Below are 23,112 nucleotides of genomic sequence, written 5' to 3'. Positions count from 1 at the left end.
TTTGCATTACTAAAAAGCTGCTTAATTCTGTTTTATCTGATGAAGATGGGAGTTAATGATGCCCCCTGTCAGGCTTCTGTAGCTGTACTACTGAAGCTGAATGTTGAGGGAAATGGGAGAGGGGGGGGAGACACTGTTTTGTATTGAATTCAAATGCCAGTAGTGTTTACATTGTTGCTCTTCAGTTTTATGTGTATACCGTAATCCATAGTGGAAAATAAAGGCTGTTTTGAGTTGTTTTCTAACAAACTAGCTCTGGTCTCTTAGAGTTTTCATTTGTTTTGTTTCCATGTAGCTCCATAATAAGAACAGAAATATTTGTCTCCAGTCAAATCAGATCTGCATGACATATCTAATCATGGAAAGCTCGTTCTTGACAGACTAGTGAAAATGTATTTTATTTTGTATACTGCTCAAAGAATTTAAGGGAACAAAATGTTCCCTTAATTCTTTGAGCAGTACTACAATATACTACTCAGATAAATTAAGGGAACATTTTGTTCCCTTAAGTTCTTTGAGCAGTATATTCCCCCCGATAGGCCTCTGTCCTCATTATAATCACGTCATGAACTACAGTACATGAATTGTTGTGTCACTATTCTGGGGGTGAACATTTGGCAAAGTAGCTGGGTCCAGTTGGGTCCTATTTCTATTGTATTATTATTAGTGAATGGGTTCCAAGATTGGCCGTTGAGTAGCCTAATATTTGACCAGGAGTTCTGCACTGTCTCAAGAACTGGGGTTGAGTAGAGCAGTGGTTCTCAACCTGTGGGTCGGGACCCCTAGGGGGGGTCCCCAAATTATTTTGGAGGGTCCCCAGATGATTAACTTAATGAGCAACATTGTTTTCTCTCTCAACAGTAAACAAACCAACATAAAATGTAAGTGTATAGTGCATATCTACACATTTCTAAAGTGACAAATGAAGGACTTTGTAATACCGCTAAAATGACAAATTAAACATTGGCCAAATTGTCCAATATTAGAGGCAGAAATTGTGAAAATAGCCGATCTACATGCTCACAACACCTCGCAGCGCGAGGCGTTGTGAGCATGTAGATCTGCTATTTTCACAATAGAACCGTGTTGTACAAAATGTAATGTCTCAAGTTCAACTCTTAGTGCTCGTTAGGGTGGGGTGGGGGGGTCCCCAGTTCAAACATGATTATTTTGGGGGTCGCGGCCTGAAAAGGTTGAGGACCACTGGAGTAGAGGATGCTACGGTTCATGTGGTTAACTGAACAATTGTTGTCTCTCCAGCCTACAACACTGCACCACAGCTACTGTATCGGGGCACAAAAACATTGACCGTTATTTTGTCACAGTCGGCTATGGAGGATTGGAACGTAAACGGCAATTGTGAGCAATTTTACGTACCTGGAAGTGTACAAGAGTACACATGTGACAATTTGGCTACATTTGTACACTGTTACAAATGGATAAATGGGTGGGTATTGGGTAAAAAATGTCTCATGATGACAAGTCATAATGACCAAAACGAGGCTTTAATGAGGCCTAGTCACACAGCATGGAACAATGAGGTATAACAAGTATTTATCAACCCATAAATCTATTAACATTTTTTTCTCCACTTTGTTTTAGAACAGAAATTGCAGCATCACGTTATATAATATAAAAACAATATCACAATGCCAATAAAAAACATTAACATTTTCTATGAGAAAATTAAACCCTAGAACATGGGATTATATTGGCAGTATCTTTATAAAACAAATTAATCCACGATATAGCAGCAAACACGTTGAGAAAAGAAGCAGACTTTTCTTAAAGGGATTGGCAACTTGGTATAGCCTTTTTTTTTTTATCACACATGCAATGTGTGGGAATAGATACAGGTAAGTTAACTGGAGAAAAAACATCCCATTATCTTTACTCTTGCACCTAACTCAGGGGTTGGCAACCCAAAATGTTGAAAGAGCCATATTGGACCAAAAACACCCAAAACAAATCTGTCTGGAGCCGCAAAAAATTATAAAAGCCTTAAATATCGTCGTTGTTGGGTGGAAACCTTGTCTGTCCAAAACTTCGTTTTGTATTTATCATTTACAAAAATGAACTAAACTAGTGAAAACAGCCGATCTACAAGCACACAACGCCTCGCACCGCGAGGCGTTGTGTGCTTGTAGATCTGCTGTTTTCACTACTTTTGTGCGTCAGTCTTGTATGATGAAGCAGGGCTTTACTTTGCGAAAAAAAAAAAACATACAAATTTGAAACTTGGAGATAACAAGGTTTCTGCCCCAAAGTGATGATAAAAAAAATCTTTTTTCCATTTTCATACATCTCTGAGAAAGCTCCAGGGAGCCACTAGGGTGGCGCTAAAGAGCCGCATGCGGCTCTAGAGCCACGGGTTGCTGACCCCCGACCTAACTCATCGCTGACACGTGGCGTTGGTCAAGGCTGCATGTGATAGCTTCTTTTTGCTTGATGTAAATGTCACATCATCTAGAAATTGCATCCACACAATATTAAAAATGCTAAATCAAGTAAGAAAAAAGCAAATAAAATTCAAGATGTCACAGTATACCTTCATGAAACGGTGTCAGTCTGAAGCCTAATTTATACATTGTTGTATGACTGTGTTTCTCGCTGAAGAATAATGTTTAAATTAGCTGAGGACTCACAAGCAGCTTATCATTTCAGACTGTGGCAGTCAAGTGATCCATGACTTGATTCTGTAGCTCGTCTCACATCTCTACAAGACTGTTTCTTCTCCTGACCCTTTCCCACCACTTCACTGAGCACAACTTAAGGTTTTGCTAGCCCTTTCTTTTATTGCATCACAGGACAATTTTTTTTAGGCCTATGTATCAATTTCCCCATGTTTTTCAATGGCACATGTTGCTATTTTGTAGAAAGGATTTTTTTTGGTGTTTTCCGTTTCATTGTCCTTTAGGCAGTTAGATTCTTCATAACTCAAGGGCCTACAAAATCTGACCAAAGCCCATTGTATAAAGCTAAGAAGCTTAGACGTCAGTCGATTAATGAGGCTGTTTTTCTTCATTCCTGACAAAGTGATTTATCAGATATAGACAGATTTCTTTTGAAAGAGGCAAGTTGTTTATGGTGTTTAGGAAGACAGAACTACAAGTATTTCCCCCTTCCTCAACCATACTTAAAACCACAGAATCATGACCACCATTAAATGAACAATTCTATGGGCTCCTTTCTGCATTTGAAACCATACAGAAGTCTATCAGTTCTGTTGCAGACCAGAATCACAACTCTGCATTCCATTAACCCATTTAGGCCTAGAATTATTGAATGCTTTAACCAGTGAAAAATAGCAGATATACAAGCTCACAGCGCGGCACCGAGTGCCGCGCTGCGAGCTTCTAGATCTGCAATTTTTGAAAAAGTCATGAAAATGTGTGCAAATCTTTGAATATATGTATTTTCAAAGCGAACGTTTGTAACTCAAATTTAGCTTCTGGGTGGTCCCTGCCTGGAACTAAATATTTTGAGATGCGGGTCCGTGGCCAAATAAATATCATTTTGGGGGTCCTTCGCATGAAAAGGTTTGAGAACCACTGTCTCTCAAGAACAGACTAACTGAGCTCCAGTTAAAGTGAAAATGACCTTTTCTTTGACGATGGCTGGCCAGATTGCTGACGTAGAAACATTGATTTTTTCAAAAGAATCTTAGAAGGATTCAAAAGACACTTATAGAATCAGGTCAAAATTCAAATTTTCATGATTTAAAAAAAATAGCAGATCTACAAGCTCGCAGCGCGGCACTCGGTGCCGCGCTGTGAGCTTGTATATCTGCTATTTTTCAATAGTTAAAGCATAGAATAATGATACACAATAATGTGTACCCGTTCTACTAAATGCTGTTGACACCTGAGCTCTCCAGAGAGGGTGGTCACTTTGTTTCAGTCAAACGACAGACTCCCAAATGTGGCACAGTAATTCTTCAATTAATTGATTTGTCTTCTCTTCCGCCATAATTGTTGAGTGAATTCAAATCTAGTATGGATCAAAATGGCTGCGAGGCGGAGGGAGACATTGTGACACAGTAATATTCTTTGACATTGTCAGAAACAAATGGGATAATACCTTAAAAAGGTGAATTCATACTTTTGGGCCACACTAGCATTATGTCTGCTCCAAAAGGTAGTTGTATTGTCTTCTAATGTCTTCAAACACTCATAGCTATGTACAACCTACAACAAAGGCAGGGTAGGTAGACCGTATCTAAACAGCAGGTAAAACCCAGTTTAAACTCATCTTTTAGTTTCAGCTCTTTCTTCAGAAAACAGTTCTTGAATTCTGTTAAAATGCTCAAAAACAGTCCCAAGTTATGAGAGAATGTCTCCCAGCACTGGTCCCACGATTATTGAACTTCCTGAACGTCAGAAGTTTGTATCCACTCCACCGCTTTATTTACTCACACGGTCTCTCTCACTAAATCTCGCTCAAAAATGTCATTCCAATCTGAAAGAATGGAAGATAATTGGCAGACAAATCTGTTTCCTCGTTTCCAGTTTTGTTCGTCCACTCTCTGATTGATTAAAGACAGGCAGAGGACTGCTCCCTGCGTCATCTTAACTCTATGAATGTCCCATAACACAAACGCACATGTACAAACACGTGATTGTGTGTATGTCTGTGTTTGTAGGTAGGTATACAGTGCCTAAAGAGGTATACCATCCATGTAATCAGTCCAAGCTCTTCTACCCTTACTCTACCCTCAGAGAGCAACTCTGAGACACAGTCCAGGTCTCTGCTCAGATATTGACGTCCCGGACATCAGTGGGTGTGGTCGAGAGGTCAAGGCCCTCCGCATCTCCGATGCTCTTGGTCTCTGTGGTTACAGTGTGTGGCTGTTGCTGCGCTTGCCGGAGACTAGTTTCCAACAGCGACTCAATTTGTTCCTGGCACGCCCTGAGACAATCCTAAAGACATGGAGAGACAAACAGACAGGCACTTTAATTCAGATACCAAGTGGCTGTGGTCTTTGGTTTGGCTGAGTTGGGTTCTCATGCATGTGGGAAATATATTGGCCACACGGCCAAAAAAATAAATATGTTTTGGTATGCGGCCAGGTCTAGTAGGCATGGCTCAGGGAGGAGGACGCCCCTGCCATGCATAGTCCACTATGGGCATCCTAAGGGTGCGATAGGCCTAGTAGTGTGTGTGGGTGTGGGGTGTGAAAGAGTGAGTGGAAATGTATTTGATCCATATGATGTAACACATATTTGTATTATTATTGTGTGATGTATGCTGTAGTAATAAAAATTGAAATCAAATCATATCAATCAGTTGTACTATACAGGAATAAAAAGCTTCAATTGCAAAAATCACACACATCCGAATTCCTCAAACACTGCCATGTATTTGATGAATATTCAGCAAACACTGAGGGGCCTTTTCCAAAGGGTTCTTTCTCCAGCCTATGCGATGTTTCTTGGTACCTTGGTTCGTTCTTGCAAACCGGCGTTTCCACCAGATTGAACCAGAGCCATTGTCCCCCAGTTCAGATGGTGGTTCACTGGAAAAAAACAAGGATTTTGTGGTTCCCGTTCCGAACCAACTTTTACGGTTTGGAACCAACTCGGTTCTCTGTGAAAAAGCTCACCTCTGGTTCATCCCATAGATGGGAGAAAGAACCAGAACCGGTTCTTTGCCGGCGGAAAAGGCCCCTGAGAGTAAAAGAATGGATGGATGTATAAATCTACCTACCGGATCACTCCTGATGATCTGTGCCAGTCGCTCTGTTAGTTTCTGCGATGTCATGGTGTTGCCCACCATTCTAAGCTGTAAGCCCTCTACCGCAGCTGCCATACTGCCTGCTGCAACCATGGAGGGAGGGTTGGCTATGAATTTAACATCTGAGGATAACAACCAGAGATATGGTTAATAAAGTGCTGTTTTAATAGAGAGTGAAAACAAGAACATAGTAAAAAAAAAGGATTAGTACAACAAACAAACAAAAAAGTACCTGTAGCACATAACGCCACAAACGTCTGCGCGTGCTTCCTCAGGATCGGTCTGTGCTCTTTCCTGATTTGCAGCTGGGACAGGAAGTGGTCAATGAAGTCAAGGGGTGTCACTGCAGCCAAGTCCCACTTCAGTTTACTCAAAACCATCAGTTCCATTTGCTGTGAAATGAAATGAAGTGAGAGAGCAGGGACGGAACATGAGGGATAGAAAGCATTAGATCAGGGGTTTTCAAAGTGGGTGACGGGGAACCCCGGGGTGCCGTGACGGCAGTCCAGGGGTGCCGCGAGATCATTTGATAATATTTGGAATCTATTTGGACACTTGAAAAAATATTTAGTATCATTTTAAACTTGAAGTACAAAGTTATTTTCAGTCAGTTCTCACCAAAATGGTTATTATCTCAACGTTTTCCTCGCAACATAATCACTAAAATATCGTCACTGTCGGGCAGAAACCTCGTATCTCCAAGTTTCAAATGTGTACGTCTTTTAGTAAAGCAAGCCCTGCTTCATCATACAAGACTGTCGCACAAAAATAGTGAAAACAGCCGATCTACAAGCACACAACGCCTCGCATTGTAGATCTGCTGTTTTCACTAGTTTAGTACATTTTATAGATGATAAATACAAAACGAACGGTTTTGGACATACAAGGTTTCCACCCGACAATGACGATATGCTATAAATATAAGGTGCTGACCGGGAGTGAAAATTATAATGTAGGGGTGCCTCGGATTAAAAAATATATTTATGGGGTGCCCTGAGACCAATAAGTTTGGGAACCCCTGCATTAGATGAAAGGAGAAGAGCTCAAGTAGTGGGAGGCATGTAGGGTGGAAGGTGCTTATTGGGTTGATGTATGTATTGCTTTGCTTGTTGTGGTTTGCTTTGGATTGGGAGCTTCTGCTAAATGCCTATTGATATCTCTATGCAGTTGATGTATTGATGTTGATTGAGTCCCATGAGAAGTGTCAGCCATCCATAAGATGTACGCTACTCTCATGACTAATCACATTGATTGTTGTATGGCCTTGCTTATTGGGTTGATGTATGTAATTGCTTTGCTTGTTGTGGGTCGCTTTGGATTGGGAGCTTCTGCTAAATGCCTAAACTGGAGCCAGGAGGTATGTGGTCAGCCTATAGGCTTGACTAAGGACGCCCCTGCCTTGCACAGTCCCATGAGAAGTCTGCCATCCATAAGATGAACGATACTCTCATGACTAATTGGAAATGACGCAAGTTCGGGGACTGATCAACCTGAGCTGGCCGCCTCCGGCGAGTTTGTATAGTGTATAATGGCCGAAACACCCTAAGACCTGGAGGAACACTACTGATGATGCGTCCTAAATTAAAGCCTAACCCCAGCCCCCGCATCCATCATTCACCACCAAGATGACACACACACACACACACACGCACGCACACACACACACAGTCAGTGACCCACAGGCCCAAAAGCTCAAGGAGTAGGGACCGTGTCACAATATAGAGAGAGCTATTTGATTGAAACTTACTAAATGAAACTAAATGAATATACAGCACAAGCAGCATTCCCCTAATGTAAAAAAGAGAGGAAAAAACTAAATGCTGACATTGATGTGACTCCCTTCTAAATTATAGGACTTGTTGTCGCATTGGGTTCAGCCCTCTGTTCAACTCAGTGAGTTGAGAATGGAAACACTGCCCTCATGTGGATTCTTTCATATCACACTGTAACACTGTTACTGAACAAACACTCGGTGGGAATGATTCCTGTCACAATATAGAGCCGTTTAACACTGTTACTGAACAAACACTCTATAGCAAAGATTACTGTCACATATTTACCAGTGTGAGTGAAGACGTACAGACGACAGAGCCACTCTCCTGTCCTGCCCTCTCCTCTCCTCTCGTGGTGTAAACCATAGAGTATATATAAAATAGAGAGCGGACGAGCCCCGCCCCCACTATCATTTCAATGCAAGTGCTCAGTGGCGTTTTGAAGCAACGGCTACGTGCTAGCATGTAGCTAATCCAGGTGCATTCTGGGGAATGGCTCCACTACGCAGTGGAGCCAAACGTCACGAATGACGTCACGAACGACGTCGACGTCCATTGAACCCTATTGTAGACCCCAGCGCCGCGCTCTTATGCTCGTGCATGTTGTTTCACCCCGCCTGAAATTCCAGCTTTGGCCAGTAGGGCGGCTGCTTCAATATTTACAAGCCGTTCTGGGGGCTTGGTGTAAACACAGAGACAGAGAGGCACTTCCTGGTCGGGGGGGAATTCCTTGGCTACAGCGCCGCCTGTTGATGGGGACCTACAGATAGGTTCTGTCGGCTTGCAGTCTACTGCACTTCCAGGGGGTTGGGGGGGCTGGGCGGCTTCGCCGCCCAGCCTTGGCACGCTGTCCGGGGGGTAGACGCTGGGTAGACGCCGTGTCTGCCTGGAGGTTGGAAAGAGGGAAAAAAAAAAAAAAAAACAGCTGCTGGGCTGATGCATGCGTTCAATGCAATGTGAATGCATATGTGTAGAAAGAAAGACAGATAGATAAATCCAATGAATTAAAATAGGAACAGCCAGAGTCTCATGACAGTACAGTTCACTGGTACAAGGTCAACTAAAAGGAGATCCCAGTAATGTTTTTGGCTTATTTCCACAGGGAAGTCATTCATGAATGAACGAATTATTGATATAGGACCATATAGGTACAGTGTCATTGACAGTACAGTTCACTGGTACAAGGTCAACTAAAAGGAGATCCCAGTAATGTTTTTGGCTTATTTCCACAGGGAAGTCATTCACGAATGAACTAATTATCGATATAGGACTGTCATAGGTATACAGTGTCATTGACAGTACAGTTCACTGGTACAAGCTCAACTAAAAGGTGATCCTAGAAAAGACTAAGTCAGGGGGAAACAATTTAAAAAATAAAACAATAAAAACAGCCGATCTACAAGGCTGCATGTGGGCTTGTGGATCAGCTGTTTTGGGTAAATGGTGGTTATTTATCTAATGCAGTATTGATCCCTTTATCGAGTGATTGATTGAAGACTTTATGACAAGTTTCATGACAGTACAGTTCACTGGTACAAGTTACTATCGAAACCTCGACCAGCTGTCTGTCTGTCCGTCACACTTTTGCCCTGCTCATATCTCTGCAACCGCTGCCACGATCCGTGCCAAATTTGGCACACACTGTCCTTGCCCTCCACCCATCGATTCTCACCCATGGCCCTCCTCTTCTAGTGCCACCATGAGGCCGAGTCGCAGCACGCTTGTAGATCGGCTATTTTTGCTTCTTTTGATTTGGAATCCTAAATGTAACATTTTGATTTAATGTCAAATGCATTTAGTTACTCATGTTAACTTTATGAACTTAAATACGTTGGACAAAAAAGGAATACATTTTAATACTACTATACTAGGCTACTAATATAGACTGAAGTAAAGCGGGTTATGTTTGAATGTTTGGAATTGCAACATTTGACATTATTTATTTAATTAATTAATTAATTAATTAATTAATTGATTCATTTAATTAATTATTTCCCTGTCTGCACCAGGCCGAAAGGACACATTGGCCCCGGCATTGGCTGGGCTCACTGGTACAACTCACTTTCCCCCGACTGCGTACGGATTCTTTAATTAATTACTTAATTAATTAATTAATTAATTATGGCCCCGCCCCCTGCATTGGCTGGGCTCACTGGTACAACTAACTTTCCCCCGACGGCGTAGGCTACTGATTCTTTAATTAATTAATTAATTGTCTCCTCTTTCTTTCTTTCATTCATTCATTCATTCATTCATTCATAAATAAATAAATAAATAAATAGCGGGGATCCCCGAGGGTGTCATCGCGTGCGGGGGGGCGAGCCTGATTATTATGTAAATGAGGCTAGAAAAAAGTAGTGGTCTGCGTTAATTATGTTAATGAGGGGTCTGCGTTAATTATGTTAATGAGGGGTGTGGTCTGCGTTAATTATGCTAATGAGGTTGGGGGCGTGGTCTGCATTAATTATGTTAATGAGGGGCGTGGTCTGCGTTAATTATGTTAATGAGCAAAAAAAAAGAAAAAAGGTGGTATGCGTTAAATATATCAATGAGGGGTGTGGTCTGCGTTAATTATGCTAATGAGGTTGGGGGCATGGTCTGCATTAATTATGTTAATGAGGGGCGTGGTCTGCGTTAATTATGTTAATGAGCACAAAAAAAAAAAAGGTCTGCGTTTATTATGTTAATGAGCTTGGGGGCATGGTTTGGAAATGCGTGTGGGCGTGGTGCGCATACATTATGCAAATGAGGGCGTTAAGGTAGGTTTCCCAGCGCGTAAAAAAAGCAGACGACCGTATGTAAATGAAGGGGAGGAGCTTAGTCGACTTAAAAAAATTGGGGGCGGTGCATGGTTTGGAAATGCGTGTGGGTGTGGTCCGCATAAATTATGCTAATGAGGCTGTTAAGTGGCGTTTCCCAGCGCGTAAAAAATGCAGGCGGCCGTATGTAAATGAAGGGGAGGAGCTTAGTCGACATATGCAAATTGGGGGCGGGGCGTGGTTTGGAAATGCGTGTGGGCGTGGTGCCATACATTATGCTCGCATACATTATGCTAATGAGGGCGTTAAGGTAGGTTTCCCAGCGCGTAAAAAAAGCAGACGACCGTATGTAAATGAAGGAGAGGAGCTTAGTCGACTTAAAAAATTGGGGGCGGTGCATGGTTTGGAAATGCGTGTGGGTGTGGTCCGCACAAATTATGCTAATGAGGCTGTTAAGTGGCGTTTCCCAGCGCGTAAAAAATGCAGGCGGCCGTATGTAAATGAAGGGGAGGAGCTTAGTCGACATATGCAAATTGGGGGCGGGGCGTGGTTTGGAAATGCGTGTGGGCGTGGTGCCATACATTATGCTCGCATACATTATGCTAATGAGGGCGTTAAGGTAGGTTTCCCAGCGCGTAAAAAAAGCAGACGACCGTATGTAAATGAAGGGGAGGAGCTTAGTCGACTTAAAAAATTGGGGGCGGTGCATGGTTTGGAAATGCGTGTGGGTGTGGTCCGCACAAATTATGCTAATGAGGCTGTTAAGTGGCGTTTCCCAGCGCGTAAAAAATGCAGGCGGCCGTATGTAAATGAAGGGGAGGAGCTTAGTCGACATATGCAAATTGGGGGCGGGGCGTGGTTTGGAAATGCGTGTGGGCGTGGTGCCATACATTATGCTCGCATACATTATGCTAATGAGGGCGTTAAGGTAGGTTTCCCAGCGCGTAAAAAAAGCAGACGACCGTATGTAAATGAAGGGGAGGAGCTTAGTCGACTTAAAAAAATTGGGGGCGGTGCATGGTTTGGAAATGCGTGTGGGTGTGGTCCGCATAAATTATGCTAATGAGGCTGTTAAGTGGCGTTTCCCAGCGCGTAAAAAATGCAGGCGGCCGTATGTAAATGAAGGGGAGGAGCTTAGTCGACATATGCAAATTGGGGGCGGGGCGTGGTTTGGAAATGCGTGTGGGCGTGGTGCCATACATTATGCTCGCATACATTATGCTAATGAGGGCGTTAAGGTAGGTTTCCCAGCACGTAAAAAAAGCAGATGACCGTATGTAAATGAAGGGGAGGAGCTTAGTCGACTTAAAAAAATTGGGGGCGGTGCATGGTTTGGAAATGTATGCGGTGCATCTCGCTCTCGGAGCACTCGGTGCCGCGCCGTGAGCTTGTAGGTGTGCTATTTTTGGTTTATTTTTGTGGTTTCCTCCGCCACTGGTGTATGAATGTGTGGGTGAATGTAATGCACAATTTCTGTAAAGCGCTTTGGATAAAAGCGCTATATAAATGCACCATTTACCATTTACCATTTATCCATCAGCAAGGCAGCCATATCCTCGAGAGTCGAAGTGTTCCTTGCATCCATCCATGTTCCATTGGTTCTAGTCTTTCCTCAGGTTCCTTGGCTGTTGCAAGCAGGTAGCAAGACATGCACTAGAAAGGTGCCTTGTTGGTCTCAGCAGTTGTACTTCTCTGCTACCAATGCTGTGTCTTGTTCTGTCAAGGTCTTTGCCTCTCCAAAGTTTGTTAGATATTGTATTCGGTCAGAAGCCATAGCTGCATGCTTAGTCCCCACCTGGCCCATGCAGTATATGTCAGTATATGGGTGTTTAAATGAGCAAATAAGACTATTTACGAATAAAAGTAACAAATACAATTACACAACAAAATCAAATGAGGGTTAATGTGATATTAACAATATCACATTGTTCACCCTTCTATTTAATCATTTTGGGGATGATGATGATGTTGTCATCTGCCCATTTATCAATTTTGTAAAAATAAATTGGTTGAACAGAACTCATATTTTGGGACCATCGCTCCATTGTTCACAATGGTTTGTAATGCAGGCTTGTGCAGGCTGCTACCCCAGGAAGTCATGTGATCCAAGATGGCCGCGGTGTGAATATGGTCTATTGGGAAACAATGGTTTCGTATTATTCTCTGGAATTTTTCCATTTCCAACAGCATTTCTGAAAATGTCTCCAGTGTGCTGGTGTCGTCTAGTGGACATTTGGAGCATAACATTTCAATACACAACACATTTAAGATTTCAATGCACTTTATTGTGGTGTTGTTTACATTGCATTTTTGGATATATCTGTGCCTTTGGTCGGGTGTGATTCAATCCTTCTATCATAAAGGCTGTAACTAGTATACCACCAAATGATCACATAATTTGACCATAGATTATTTAACAGTGTTTTTCTTTTGTCAAAGTAATTGACAGAATATTGCATAATGTCCAATGAACGTAAAACACAGAGAGTTTTAATTAACCAGATGCAGCAGTGACTGGGTCCTTGGTACGTGTTTCCAGTTTGTATATGGTCTGGTATCCATCGTCCCAGGCATACAGCTGCTTGTCTTTGGGGTGGTAGTGAAGGCTGCTGTGGCTGGTGTAGCGCTTAGGGAAGAACAGCACACTGCTCTCTTCACTGCAGGCAGATAGATTTAGTATATTAAAAGAAAGAAAGAAAGAAAGAAAGAAAGAAAGAAAGAAAGAAAGACAGAAAGAAAGAAAGAAAGAATTGTGAGATGGTTTTGTCACAGAGAAATTATAGGCTAAATAAAGATTTTTGGGGCAAGAGAGAACCCACAGAGTCCCTGGAATCCACTTTGAGAAACACTGGCGTAGGGGAACTCGAGTGCACCCTGACATCTCAAACGAATTCCTCCTAAAACCTGGTGTTAGAAAAACCAAACACAGGATTTGTTTTAGTTTTTTGGGAATTCCTGTGTTTGCACTCATATTCTGCTAGTAGGGAAGAAGAAGAAGAGGAACAAAAAATGCACTTGAACCGTAACAACACCAACCCCTTCCTTCCTCTGTGTTTAACAATAATACATTTCAATTTATAATCTCAAAAAGAAACGCAAAATGCCTGGCCTGACACGCATAACCTCCTCACCCACTACACCTGTATCGGGTTCAGCTCTTATTACAACCACAAAACTAAATGTGTTCCTCGAGCTCGACGCCGAGTCGAGTTCAGTATATCCACATCATGTTCATGTTGTATTGTTTTTGAAATGTGAAAAGTAACTGTTAACTCAGGCAGACGGTCACATTTTGGAAGGTGCAGGGTAAAAAAAAAGAAGACATGAATGAGTCTGAATCTGCTAGGGATAATACTTGGAAGTTTTATTTACCGACTTTTCCCTCTTTAAACGAGCTCTGTTACAGTTTAATCTTATTGAACGGAGCCCATGGTCTGAAATGCCCTGTATCCTAAAAACTACACTACAGCGTACGCAAGCGTGTCTCGTTGTGCTATACAAGAGAAGTGGACTATCTTGTTGTTTTCTTTATCCGTTAATTATCGTACGTGGCACAATATATTTGTATATACTCGAGGTTGCTAACCACTTAGCCATAAAGAAACGCTTTTTAGAGGTTGCATTTCCATAGTCAAGCCGAGCGCGGACCCTTTGGTCCACATCTGATGTTCTTGTGGTTCTCTCAAGAGTTCCGGAACCATGTTGGAATCTGATTTGCCCATGTTTAGGCAGCCATGAGGCAGTCGGGTGTTTGTCTATGTATATATGTATGTTTGTACGTACGTACAGTATGTGTGTACCCGTTATAGTTAGAAATCAGATGGTTTGGAAATGCAGTCCTCATGGTTGTGCCTGACAACTTGGTTTTAGGTTAACTATGGCTCCCCCTTGTGACTGAACACTGTCATAGACTCATTTTGTTATTCATTCCTTTGCTTTCGTTTGTTTTTATATCCACGTTTGTTTTTTGTTTGTTCTTTTGTATTCCGTTTTATCTGTCATGGTATTGACAGGTCATTGAGCTGGCTCCTCCAAGCATTAGAAGTTCTCAAATGTTGGAAGAATATCGGAAATCTAACTGATTTCCTTTTTTGAATGGAGTTACGTGATAATTAGCAGCATACAAAGATGTGTTGCTGTTGCACCAGAGGGGAATAGAGGTTAGCAGTAGGATGTGTCCACCATGTGGTCTACATCATTATGCGTCTTTCCGGCACAGCTGAGCTTCTATTGGCTGGATAAATGCAGGGTTCAAATTCCACGTGGACTGTTGTAAACCAGGTGTGAGAGAAATCGGAACTATGGTTGAAGTCATTTGCTCTGTGTTAACTTTTATTAAGAATTACTGTAGCAACTAATGCACTTGGAATGGACAATGATGAAGGTTGAGACATGTTTAAATTCATGCTGAGTTAACTACCGTACAGGGTCCCCAGCTTCCCTCAGTCACACTGGCACTGACGCTAAACCAATGCAACACATCAGCTCACTCGCATATCTAAACTTCTCCCCAGGTGACTTGTCAAATTTATCTCTCCTTTTGCCGACAGTCTGAATATGTTGTCCGTGGTCCCCATTGCAGTGCATCGAAGATGGGACATTTCATGTCGCTCGCGGGAAGCACACCGTTGAATTAAATTACATTGGGCGCAGGAATTGCACAGCAGCCCATTTTAGTTTTTTTGTGGTTTCAGGCAGCCAATCAGGATTTAGGTCATCTCTCATCTACCCTCTGTTGGGTCGCATTCAGGAACTTCAGACTAAGCAGAGCCTTAATTGGATAGTTTTGGTCAGGATGTGTGGACTGGAGCCATAGATTAATCATTTTGGGCGGGTTGTGTTGACCGTGCTGTGGACTTCTCTTCTCTAGAACAAAACTATTGGCTCCTTGAATTCATCAGGTGTGTGGGGGGACGGACGGAGGACCCAGAATATCACTAGTTAATTTGTAAGAGTACTGATCGCCACTGGAATCTGAAATGACCAAACTCTTGTCTCTGTATGGCCCTGTTGCCAACCGAAGGAAATTCACCACATTCTGTTCTCAAGAGCATGGCATGAAGTAAATGCTTGTTTTTATTTTTGATGTAAATAAAGTTTGCATTACTAAAAAGCTGCTTAATTCTGTTTTATCTGATGAAGATGGGAGTTAACGATGCCCCCTGTCAGGCTTCTGTAGCTGTACTACTGAAGCTGAATGTTGAGGGAAATGGGAGAGGGGGGGGAGACACTGTTTTGTATTGAATTCAAATGCCAGTAGTGTTTACATTGTTGCTCTTCAGTTTTATGTGTATACCGTAATCCATAGTGGAAAATAAAGGCTGTTTTGAGTTGTTTTCTAACAAACTAGCTCTGGTCTCTTATAGTTTTCATTTGTTTTGTTTCCATGTAGCTCCATAATAAGAACAGAAATATTTGTCTCCAGTCAAATCAGATCTGCATGACATATCTAATCATGGAAAGCTCGTTCTTGACAGACTAGTGAAAATGTATTTTATTTTGTATACTGCTCAAAGAATTTAAGGGAACATTAAGGGAACAAAATGTTCCCTTAATTCTTTGAGCAGTACTACAATATACTACTCAGATAAATTAAGGGAACATTTTGTTCCCTTAAGTTCTTTGAGCAGTATATTTCCCCCGATAGGCCTCTGTCCTCATTATAATCACGTCATGAACTACAGTACATGAATTGTTGTGTCACTATTCTGGGGGTGAACATTTGGCAAAGTAGCTGGGTCCAGTTGGGTCCTATTTCTATTGTATTGTTATTAGTGAATGGGTTCCAAGATTGGCCGTTGAGTAGCCTAATATTTGACCAGGAGTTCTGCACTGTCTCAAGAACTGGGGTTGAGTAGAGCAGTGGTTCTCAACCTGTGGGTCGGGACCCCTAGGGGGGGTCCCCAAATTATTTTGGAGGGTCCCCAGATGATTAACTTAATGAGCAACATTGTTTTCTCTCTCAACAGTAAACAAACCAACATAAAATGTAAGTGTATAGTGCATATCTACACATTTCTAAAGTGACAAATGAAGGACTTTGTAATACCTCTAAAATGACAAATTAAACATTGGCCAAATTGTCCAATATTAGAGGCAGAAATTGTGAAAATAGCCGATCTACATGCTCACAACACCTCGCAGCGCGAGGCGTTGTGAGCATGTAGATCTGCTATTTTCACAATAGAACCGTGTTGTACAAAATGTAATGTCTCAAGTTCAACTCTTAGTGCTCGTTAGGGTGGGGTGGGGGGGTCCCCAGTTCAAATATGATTATTTTGGGGGTCGCGGCCTGAAAAGGTTGAGGACCACTGGAGTAGAGGATGCTACGGTTCATGTGGTTAACTGAACAATTGTTGTCTCTCCAGCCTACACAACACTGCACCACAGCTACTGTATCGGGGCACAAAAACATTGACCGTTATTTTGTCACAGTCGGCTATGGAGGATTGGAACGTAAACAGCAATTGTGAGCAATTTTACGTACCTGGAAGTGTACAAGAGTACAAATGTGACAATTTGGCTACATTTGTACACTGTTACAAATGGATAAATGGGTGGGTATTGGGTAAAAGATGTCTCATGATGACAAGTCAATGACCAAAACGAGGCTTTAATGAGGCCTAGTCACACAGCATGGTACAATGAAGTATTTATCAACCCATAAATCTATTAACATTTTTTTCTCCACTTTGTTTTAGAACAGAAATTGCAGCATCACGTTATATAATATAAAAACAATATCACAATGCCAATAAAAAACATTAACATTTTCTATGAGAAAATTAAACCCTAGAACATGGGATTATATTGGCAGTGTCTTTATAAAACAAATTCATCCACGATATAGCAGCAAACACGTTGAGAAAAGAAGCAGACTTTTCTTAAAGGGATGGCAACTTGGTATAGCCTTTTTTTTCTTATCACACATGCAATGTGTGGGAATAGATACAGGTAAGTTAACTGGAGAAAAAACATCCCATTATCTTTACTCTTGCACCTAACTCAGGGGTTGGCAACCCAAAATGTTGAAAGAGCCATATTGGACCAAAAACACCAAAAACAAATCTGTCTGGAGCCGCAAAAAATTATAAAAGCCTTAAATATCGTCGTTGTTGGGTGGAAACCTTGTCTGTCCAAAACTTCGTTTTGTATTTATCATTTACAAAAATGAACTAAACTAGTGAAAACAGCCGATCTACAAGCACACAACGCCTCGCACCGCGAGGCGTTGTGTGCTTGTAGATCTGCTGTTTTCACTACTTTTGTGCGTCAGTCTTGTATGATGAAGCAGGGCTTTACTTTGCGAAAAAAAAAAACATACAAATTTGAAACTTGGAGATAACAAGGTTTCTGCCCCAAAGTGACGATAAAAAAAATATTTTTTCCATTTTCATACATCTCTGAGAAAGCTCCAGGGAGCCACTAGGGTGGCGCTAAAGAGCCGCATGCGGCTCTAGAGCCACGGGTTGCTGACCCCCGACCTAACTCATCGCTGACACGTGGCGTTGGTCAAGGCTGCATGTGATAGCTTCTTTTTGCTTGATGTAAATGTCACATCATCTAGAAATTGCATCCACACAATATTAAAAAATGCTAAATCAAGTAAGAAAAAAGCAAATAAAATTCAAGATGTCACAGTATACCTTCATGAAACGGTGTCAGTCTGAAGCCTAATTTATACATTGTTGTATGACTGTGTTTCTCGCTGAAAAATAATGTTTAAATTAGCTGAGGACTCTCACAAGCAGCTTATCATTTCAGGCTGTGGCAGTCAAGTGATCCATGACTTGATTCTGTTGCTCGTCTCACATCTCCTCTACAAGACTGTTTCTTCTCCTGACCCTTTCCCACTGAGCACAACTTAAACAACAAAACGTGTGTAAAAAAGGTTTTGCTAGCCCTTTCTTTTATAGCATCACAGGACAAATTTGTATGTTTTCTTTAGGCCTATGTATCAATTTCCCCATGTTTTTCAATGGCACATGTTGCTATTTTGTAGAAAGGATTTTTTTTGGTGTTTTCCGTTTCATTGTCCTTTAGGCAGTTAGATTCTTCATAACTCAAGGGCCTACAAAATCTGACCAAAGCCCATTGTATAAAGCTAAGAAGCTTAGACGTCAGTCGATTAATGAGGCTGTTTTTCTTCATTCCTGACAAAGTGATTTATCAGATATAGACAGATTTCTTTTGAGAGATGCAAGTTGTTGATGGTGTTTAGGAAGACAGAACTACAAGTATTTCCCCCTTCCTCAACCATACTTAAAACCACAGAATCATGACCACCATTAAATGAACAATTCTATGGGCTCCTTTCTGCATTTGAAACCATACAGAAGTCTATCAGTTCTGTTGCAGACCAGAATCACAACTCTGCATTCCATTAACCCATTTAGGCCTAGAATTATTGAATGCTTTAACCAGTGAAAAATAGCAGATATACAAGCTCACAGCGCGGCACCGAGTGCCGCGCTGCGAGCTTCTAGATCTGCAATTTTTGAAAAAGTCATGAAAATGTGTGCAAATCTTTGAATATATGTATTTTCAAAGCGAACGTTTGTAACTCAAATTTAGCTTCTGGGTGGTCCCTGCCTGGAACTAAATATTTTGAGATGCGGGTCCGTGGCCAAATAAATATCATTTTGGGGGTCCTTCGCATGAAAAGGTTTGAGAACCACTGTCTCTCAAGAACAGACTAACTGAGCTCCAGTTAAAGTGAAAATGACCTTTTCTTTGACGATGGCTGGCCAGATTGCTGACGTAGAAACATTGATTTTTTCAAAAGAATCTTAGAAGGACTCAAAAGACACTTATAGAATCAGGTCAAAATTCAAATTTTCATGATTTAAAAAAAATAGCAGATCTACAAGCTCGCAGCGCGGCACTCGGTGCCGCGCTGTGAGCTTGTATATCTGCTATTTTTCAATAGTTAAAGCATAGAATAATGATACACAATAATGTGTACCCGTTCTACTAAATGCTGTTGACACATGAGCTCTCCAGAGAGGGTGGTCACTTTATTTCAGTCAAATGACAGACTCCCAAATGTGGCACAGTAATTCTTCAATTGATTTGTCTTCTCTTCCGCCATAATTGTTGTGTGAATTCAAATCTAGGCTGGATCGAAATGGCTGCAAGGCGGAGGGAGACATTGTGACACAGTAATATTCTTTGACATTGTCAGAAACAAATGGGATAATACCTTAAAAAGGTGAATTCATACTTTTGGGCCACACTAGCATTATGTCTGCTCCAAAAGGTAGTTGTATTGTCTTCTAATGTCTTCAAACACTCATAGCTATGTACAACCTACAACAAAGGCAGGGTAGGTAGACCGTATCTAAACAGCAGGTAAAACCCAGTTTAAACTCATCTTTTAGTTTCAGCTCTTTCCTCAGAAAACAGCTCAGAATTCTGTTAAAATGCTCAAAAACTGTCCCAAGTTATGAGAGAATGTCTCCCAGCACTGGTCCCACGATTATTGAACTTCCTGAACGTCAGAAGTTTGTATCCACTCCACCGCTTTATTTACTCACACGGTCTCTCTCACTAAATCTCGCTCCAAAATGTCATTCCAATCTGAAAGAATGGAAGATAATTGGCAGACAAATCTGTTTCCTCGTTTCCAGTTTTGTTCGTCCACTCTCTGATTGATTAAAGACAGGCAGAGGACTGCTCCCTGCGTCATCTTAACTCTATGAATGTCCCACAACACAAACGCACATGTACAAACACGTGATTGTGTGTATGTCTGTGTTTGTAGGTAGGTATACAGTGCCTAAAGAGGTATACCATCCATGTAATCAGTCCAAGCTCTTCTACCCTTACTCTACCCTCAGAGAGCAACTCTGAGACACAGTCCAGGTCTCTGCTCAGATATTGACGTCCCGGACATCGGTGGGTGTGGTCGAGAGGTCAAGGCCCTCCGCGTCTCCGATGCTCTTGGTTTCTGTGGTCACAGTGTGTGGCTGTTGTTGCGCTTGCCGGAGACTAGTTTCCAACAGCGACTCAATTTGTTCCTGACACGCCCTGAGACAATCCTGAAGACATGGGGAGACAAACAGACAGGCACTTAATTCAGATACCAAGTGGCTGTGGTCTTTGGTTTGGCTGAGTTGGGTTCTCATGCATGTGGGAAATATATTGGCCACACGGCCAAAAAAATAAATATGTTTTGGTATGCGGCCAGGTCTAGTAGGCATGGCTCAGGGAGGAGGACGCCCCTGCCATGCATAGTCCACTATGGGCATCCTAAGGGTGCGATAGGCCTAGTAGTGTGTGTGGGTGTGGGGGTGTGAAAGAGTGAGTGGAAATGTATTTGATCCATATGATGTAACACATATTTGTATTATTATTGTGTGATGTATGCTGTAGTAATAAAAATGTAAATCAAATCAAATCAATCAGTTGTACTATACAGGAATAAAAAGCTTCAATTGCAAAAAGCACACACATCCGAATTCCTCAAACACTGCCATGTATTTGATGAATATTCAGCAAACACTGAGGGGCCTTTTCCACCGGGTTCTTTCTCCAGCCTATGCGATGTTTCTTGGTACCTTGGTTCGTTCTTGCAAACCGGCGTTTCCACCAGATTGAACCAGAGGCATTGTCCCCCAGTTCAGATGGTGGTTCACTGGAAAAAAACAAGGATTTTGTGGTTCCCGTTCCGAACCAACTTTTACGGTTTGGAACCAACTCGGTTCTCTGTGAAAAAGCTCACCTCTGGTTCATCTCATAGATGGGAGAAAGAACCCAGACCAGTTATTTGCCGGTGGAAAAGGCCCCTGAGAGTAAAAGAATGGATGGATGTATAAATCTACCTACCGGATCACTCCTGATGATCTGTGCCAGTCGCTCTGTTAGTTTCTGCGATGTCATGGTGTTGCCCACCATTCTAAGCTGTAAGCCCTCTACCGCAGCTGCCATACTGCCTGCTGCAACCATGGAGGGAGGGTTGGCTATGAATTTAACATCTGAGGAGAACAACCAGAGATATGGTTAATAAAGTGCTGTTTTAATAGAGAGTGAAAACAAGAACATAGTAAAAAAAAAGGATTAGTACAACAAACAAATAAAAAAGTACCTGTAGCACATAACGCCACAAACGTCTGCGCGTGCTTCCTCAGGATTGGTCTGTGCTCTTTCCTGATTTGCAGCTGGGACAGGAAGTGGTCGATGAAGTCAAGGGGCGTCACGGCAGCCAAGTCCCACTTCAGTTTACTCAAAACCATCAGTTCCATTTGCTGTGAAGTGAAGAAGAGGGAGAGAGCAGGGACGGAACATGAGGGATAGAAAGCATTAGATCAGGGGTTTTCAAAGTGGGTGACGGGGAACCCCGGGGTGCCGTGACGGCAGTCCAGGGGTGCCGCGAGATCATTTGATAATATTTGGAATCTATTTGGACACTTGAAAAAATATTTAGTATCATTTTAAACTTGAAGTACAACGTTATTTTCAGTCAGTTCTAACCAAAATGGTTATTATCTCAACGTTTTCCTCGCAACATAATCACTAAAATATCGTCACTGTCGGGCAGAAACCTCGTATCTCCAAGTTTCAAATGTGTGCGTCTTTTAGTAAAGCAAGCCCTGCTTCATCATACAAGACTGTCGCACAAAAATAGTGAAAACAGCCGATCTACAAGCACACAACGCCTCGCATTGTAGATCTGCTGTTTTCACTAATTTAGTACATTTTATAGATGATAAATACAAAACGAACGGTTTTGGACATACAAGGTTTCCACCCGACAATGACGATATGCTATAAATATAAGGTGCTGACCGGGAGTGAAAATTATAATGTAGGGGTGCCTCGGATTAAAAAATATATTTATGGGGTGCCCTGAGACCAATAAGTTTGGGAACCCCTGCATTAGATGAAAGGAGAAGAGCTCAAGTAGTGGGAGGCATGTAGGGTGGAAGGTGCTTATTGGGTTGATGTATGTATTGCTTTGCTTGTTGTGGTTCGCTTTGGATTGTGAGCTTCTGCTAAATGCCTATTGATATCTCTATGCAGTTGATGTATTGATGTTGATTGAGTCCCATGAGAAGTGTCAGCCATCCATAAGATGTACGCTACTCTCATGACTAATCACATTGATTGTTGTATGGCCTTGCTTATTGGGTTGATGTATGTATTGCTTTGCTTGTTGTGGGTCGCTTTAGATTGGGAGCTTCTGCTAAATGCCTAAACTGGAGCCAGGAGGTATGCGGTCAGCCTATAGGCTTGACTCGGGGACAAGGACGCCCCTGCCTTGCACAGTCCCATGAGAAGTCTGCCATCCATAAGATGAACGATACTCTCATGACTAATTGGAAATGACGCAAGTTCGGGGACTGATCAACCTGAGCTGGCCGCCTCCGGCGAGTTTGTATAGTGTATAATGGCCGAAACACCCTAAGACCTGGAGGAACACTACTGATGATGCGTCCTAAATTAAAACCTAACCCCAGCCCCCGCATCCATCATTCACCACCAAGATGACACACACACACACGCACGCACACACACACACACAGTCAGTGACCCACAGGCCCAAAAGCTCAAGGAGTAGGGACCGTGTCACAATATAGAGAGAGCTATTTGATTGAAACTTACTAAATGAAACTAAATGAATATACAGCACAAGCAGCATTCCCCTAATGTAAAAAAGAGAGGAAAAAACTAAATGCTGACATTGATGTGACTCCCTTCTAAATTATAGGACTTGTTGTCGCATTGGGTTCAGCCCTCTGTTCAACTCAGTGAGTTGAGAATGGAAACACTGCCCTCATGTGGATTCTTTCATATCACACTGTAACACTGTTACTGAACAAACACTCGGTGGGAATGATTCCTGTCAC

At 42.1% G+C, this 23,112-nt stretch overlaps 3 protein-coding genes across 3 annotated transcripts in view; all 3 read right to left on the bottom strand.

Annotated features, from left to right (window-relative positions):
- Positions 1-23,112, bottom strand: part of LOC308293782 (G1/S-specific cyclin-D1-like) — a gene marked incomplete at both ends in the record, with an annotated part of 63,588 nt that overhangs the window by 11,696 nt on the left and 28,780 nt on the right. The window lies entirely within an intron of this gene.
- LOC308294610 (G1/S-specific cyclin-D1-like) lies at positions 4,752-6,122 on the bottom strand (the record flags this gene model as incomplete). Its single annotated transcript, XM_080737350.1, has 3 exons — positions 4,752-4,919; positions 5,707-5,855; positions 5,966-6,122. 3 exons carry the CDS (start codon positions 6,120-6,122, stop codon positions 4,752-4,754), a joined length of 474 nt encoding a protein of 157 aa, XP_080593476.1.
- On the bottom strand, positions 20,137-21,507 carry LOC308294657 (G1/S-specific cyclin-D1-like; the record flags this gene model as incomplete). The annotated part of the gene is made up of 3 exons (XM_080737429.1): positions 20,137-20,304; positions 21,092-21,240; positions 21,351-21,507. 3 exons carry the CDS (start codon positions 21,505-21,507, stop codon positions 20,137-20,139), a joined length of 474 nt encoding a protein of 157 aa, XP_080593555.1.

Source organism: Nannobrachium achirus, assembly GCF_963921795.1.
Source record: "Nannobrachium achirus genome assembly, chromosome: 11".
NCBI classification, from domain to species: Eukaryota; Metazoa; Chordata; class Actinopteri; order Myctophiformes; family Myctophidae; genus Nannobrachium; species Nannobrachium achirus.
This window is presented reverse-complemented; position numbering and strand designations above follow the sequence as displayed.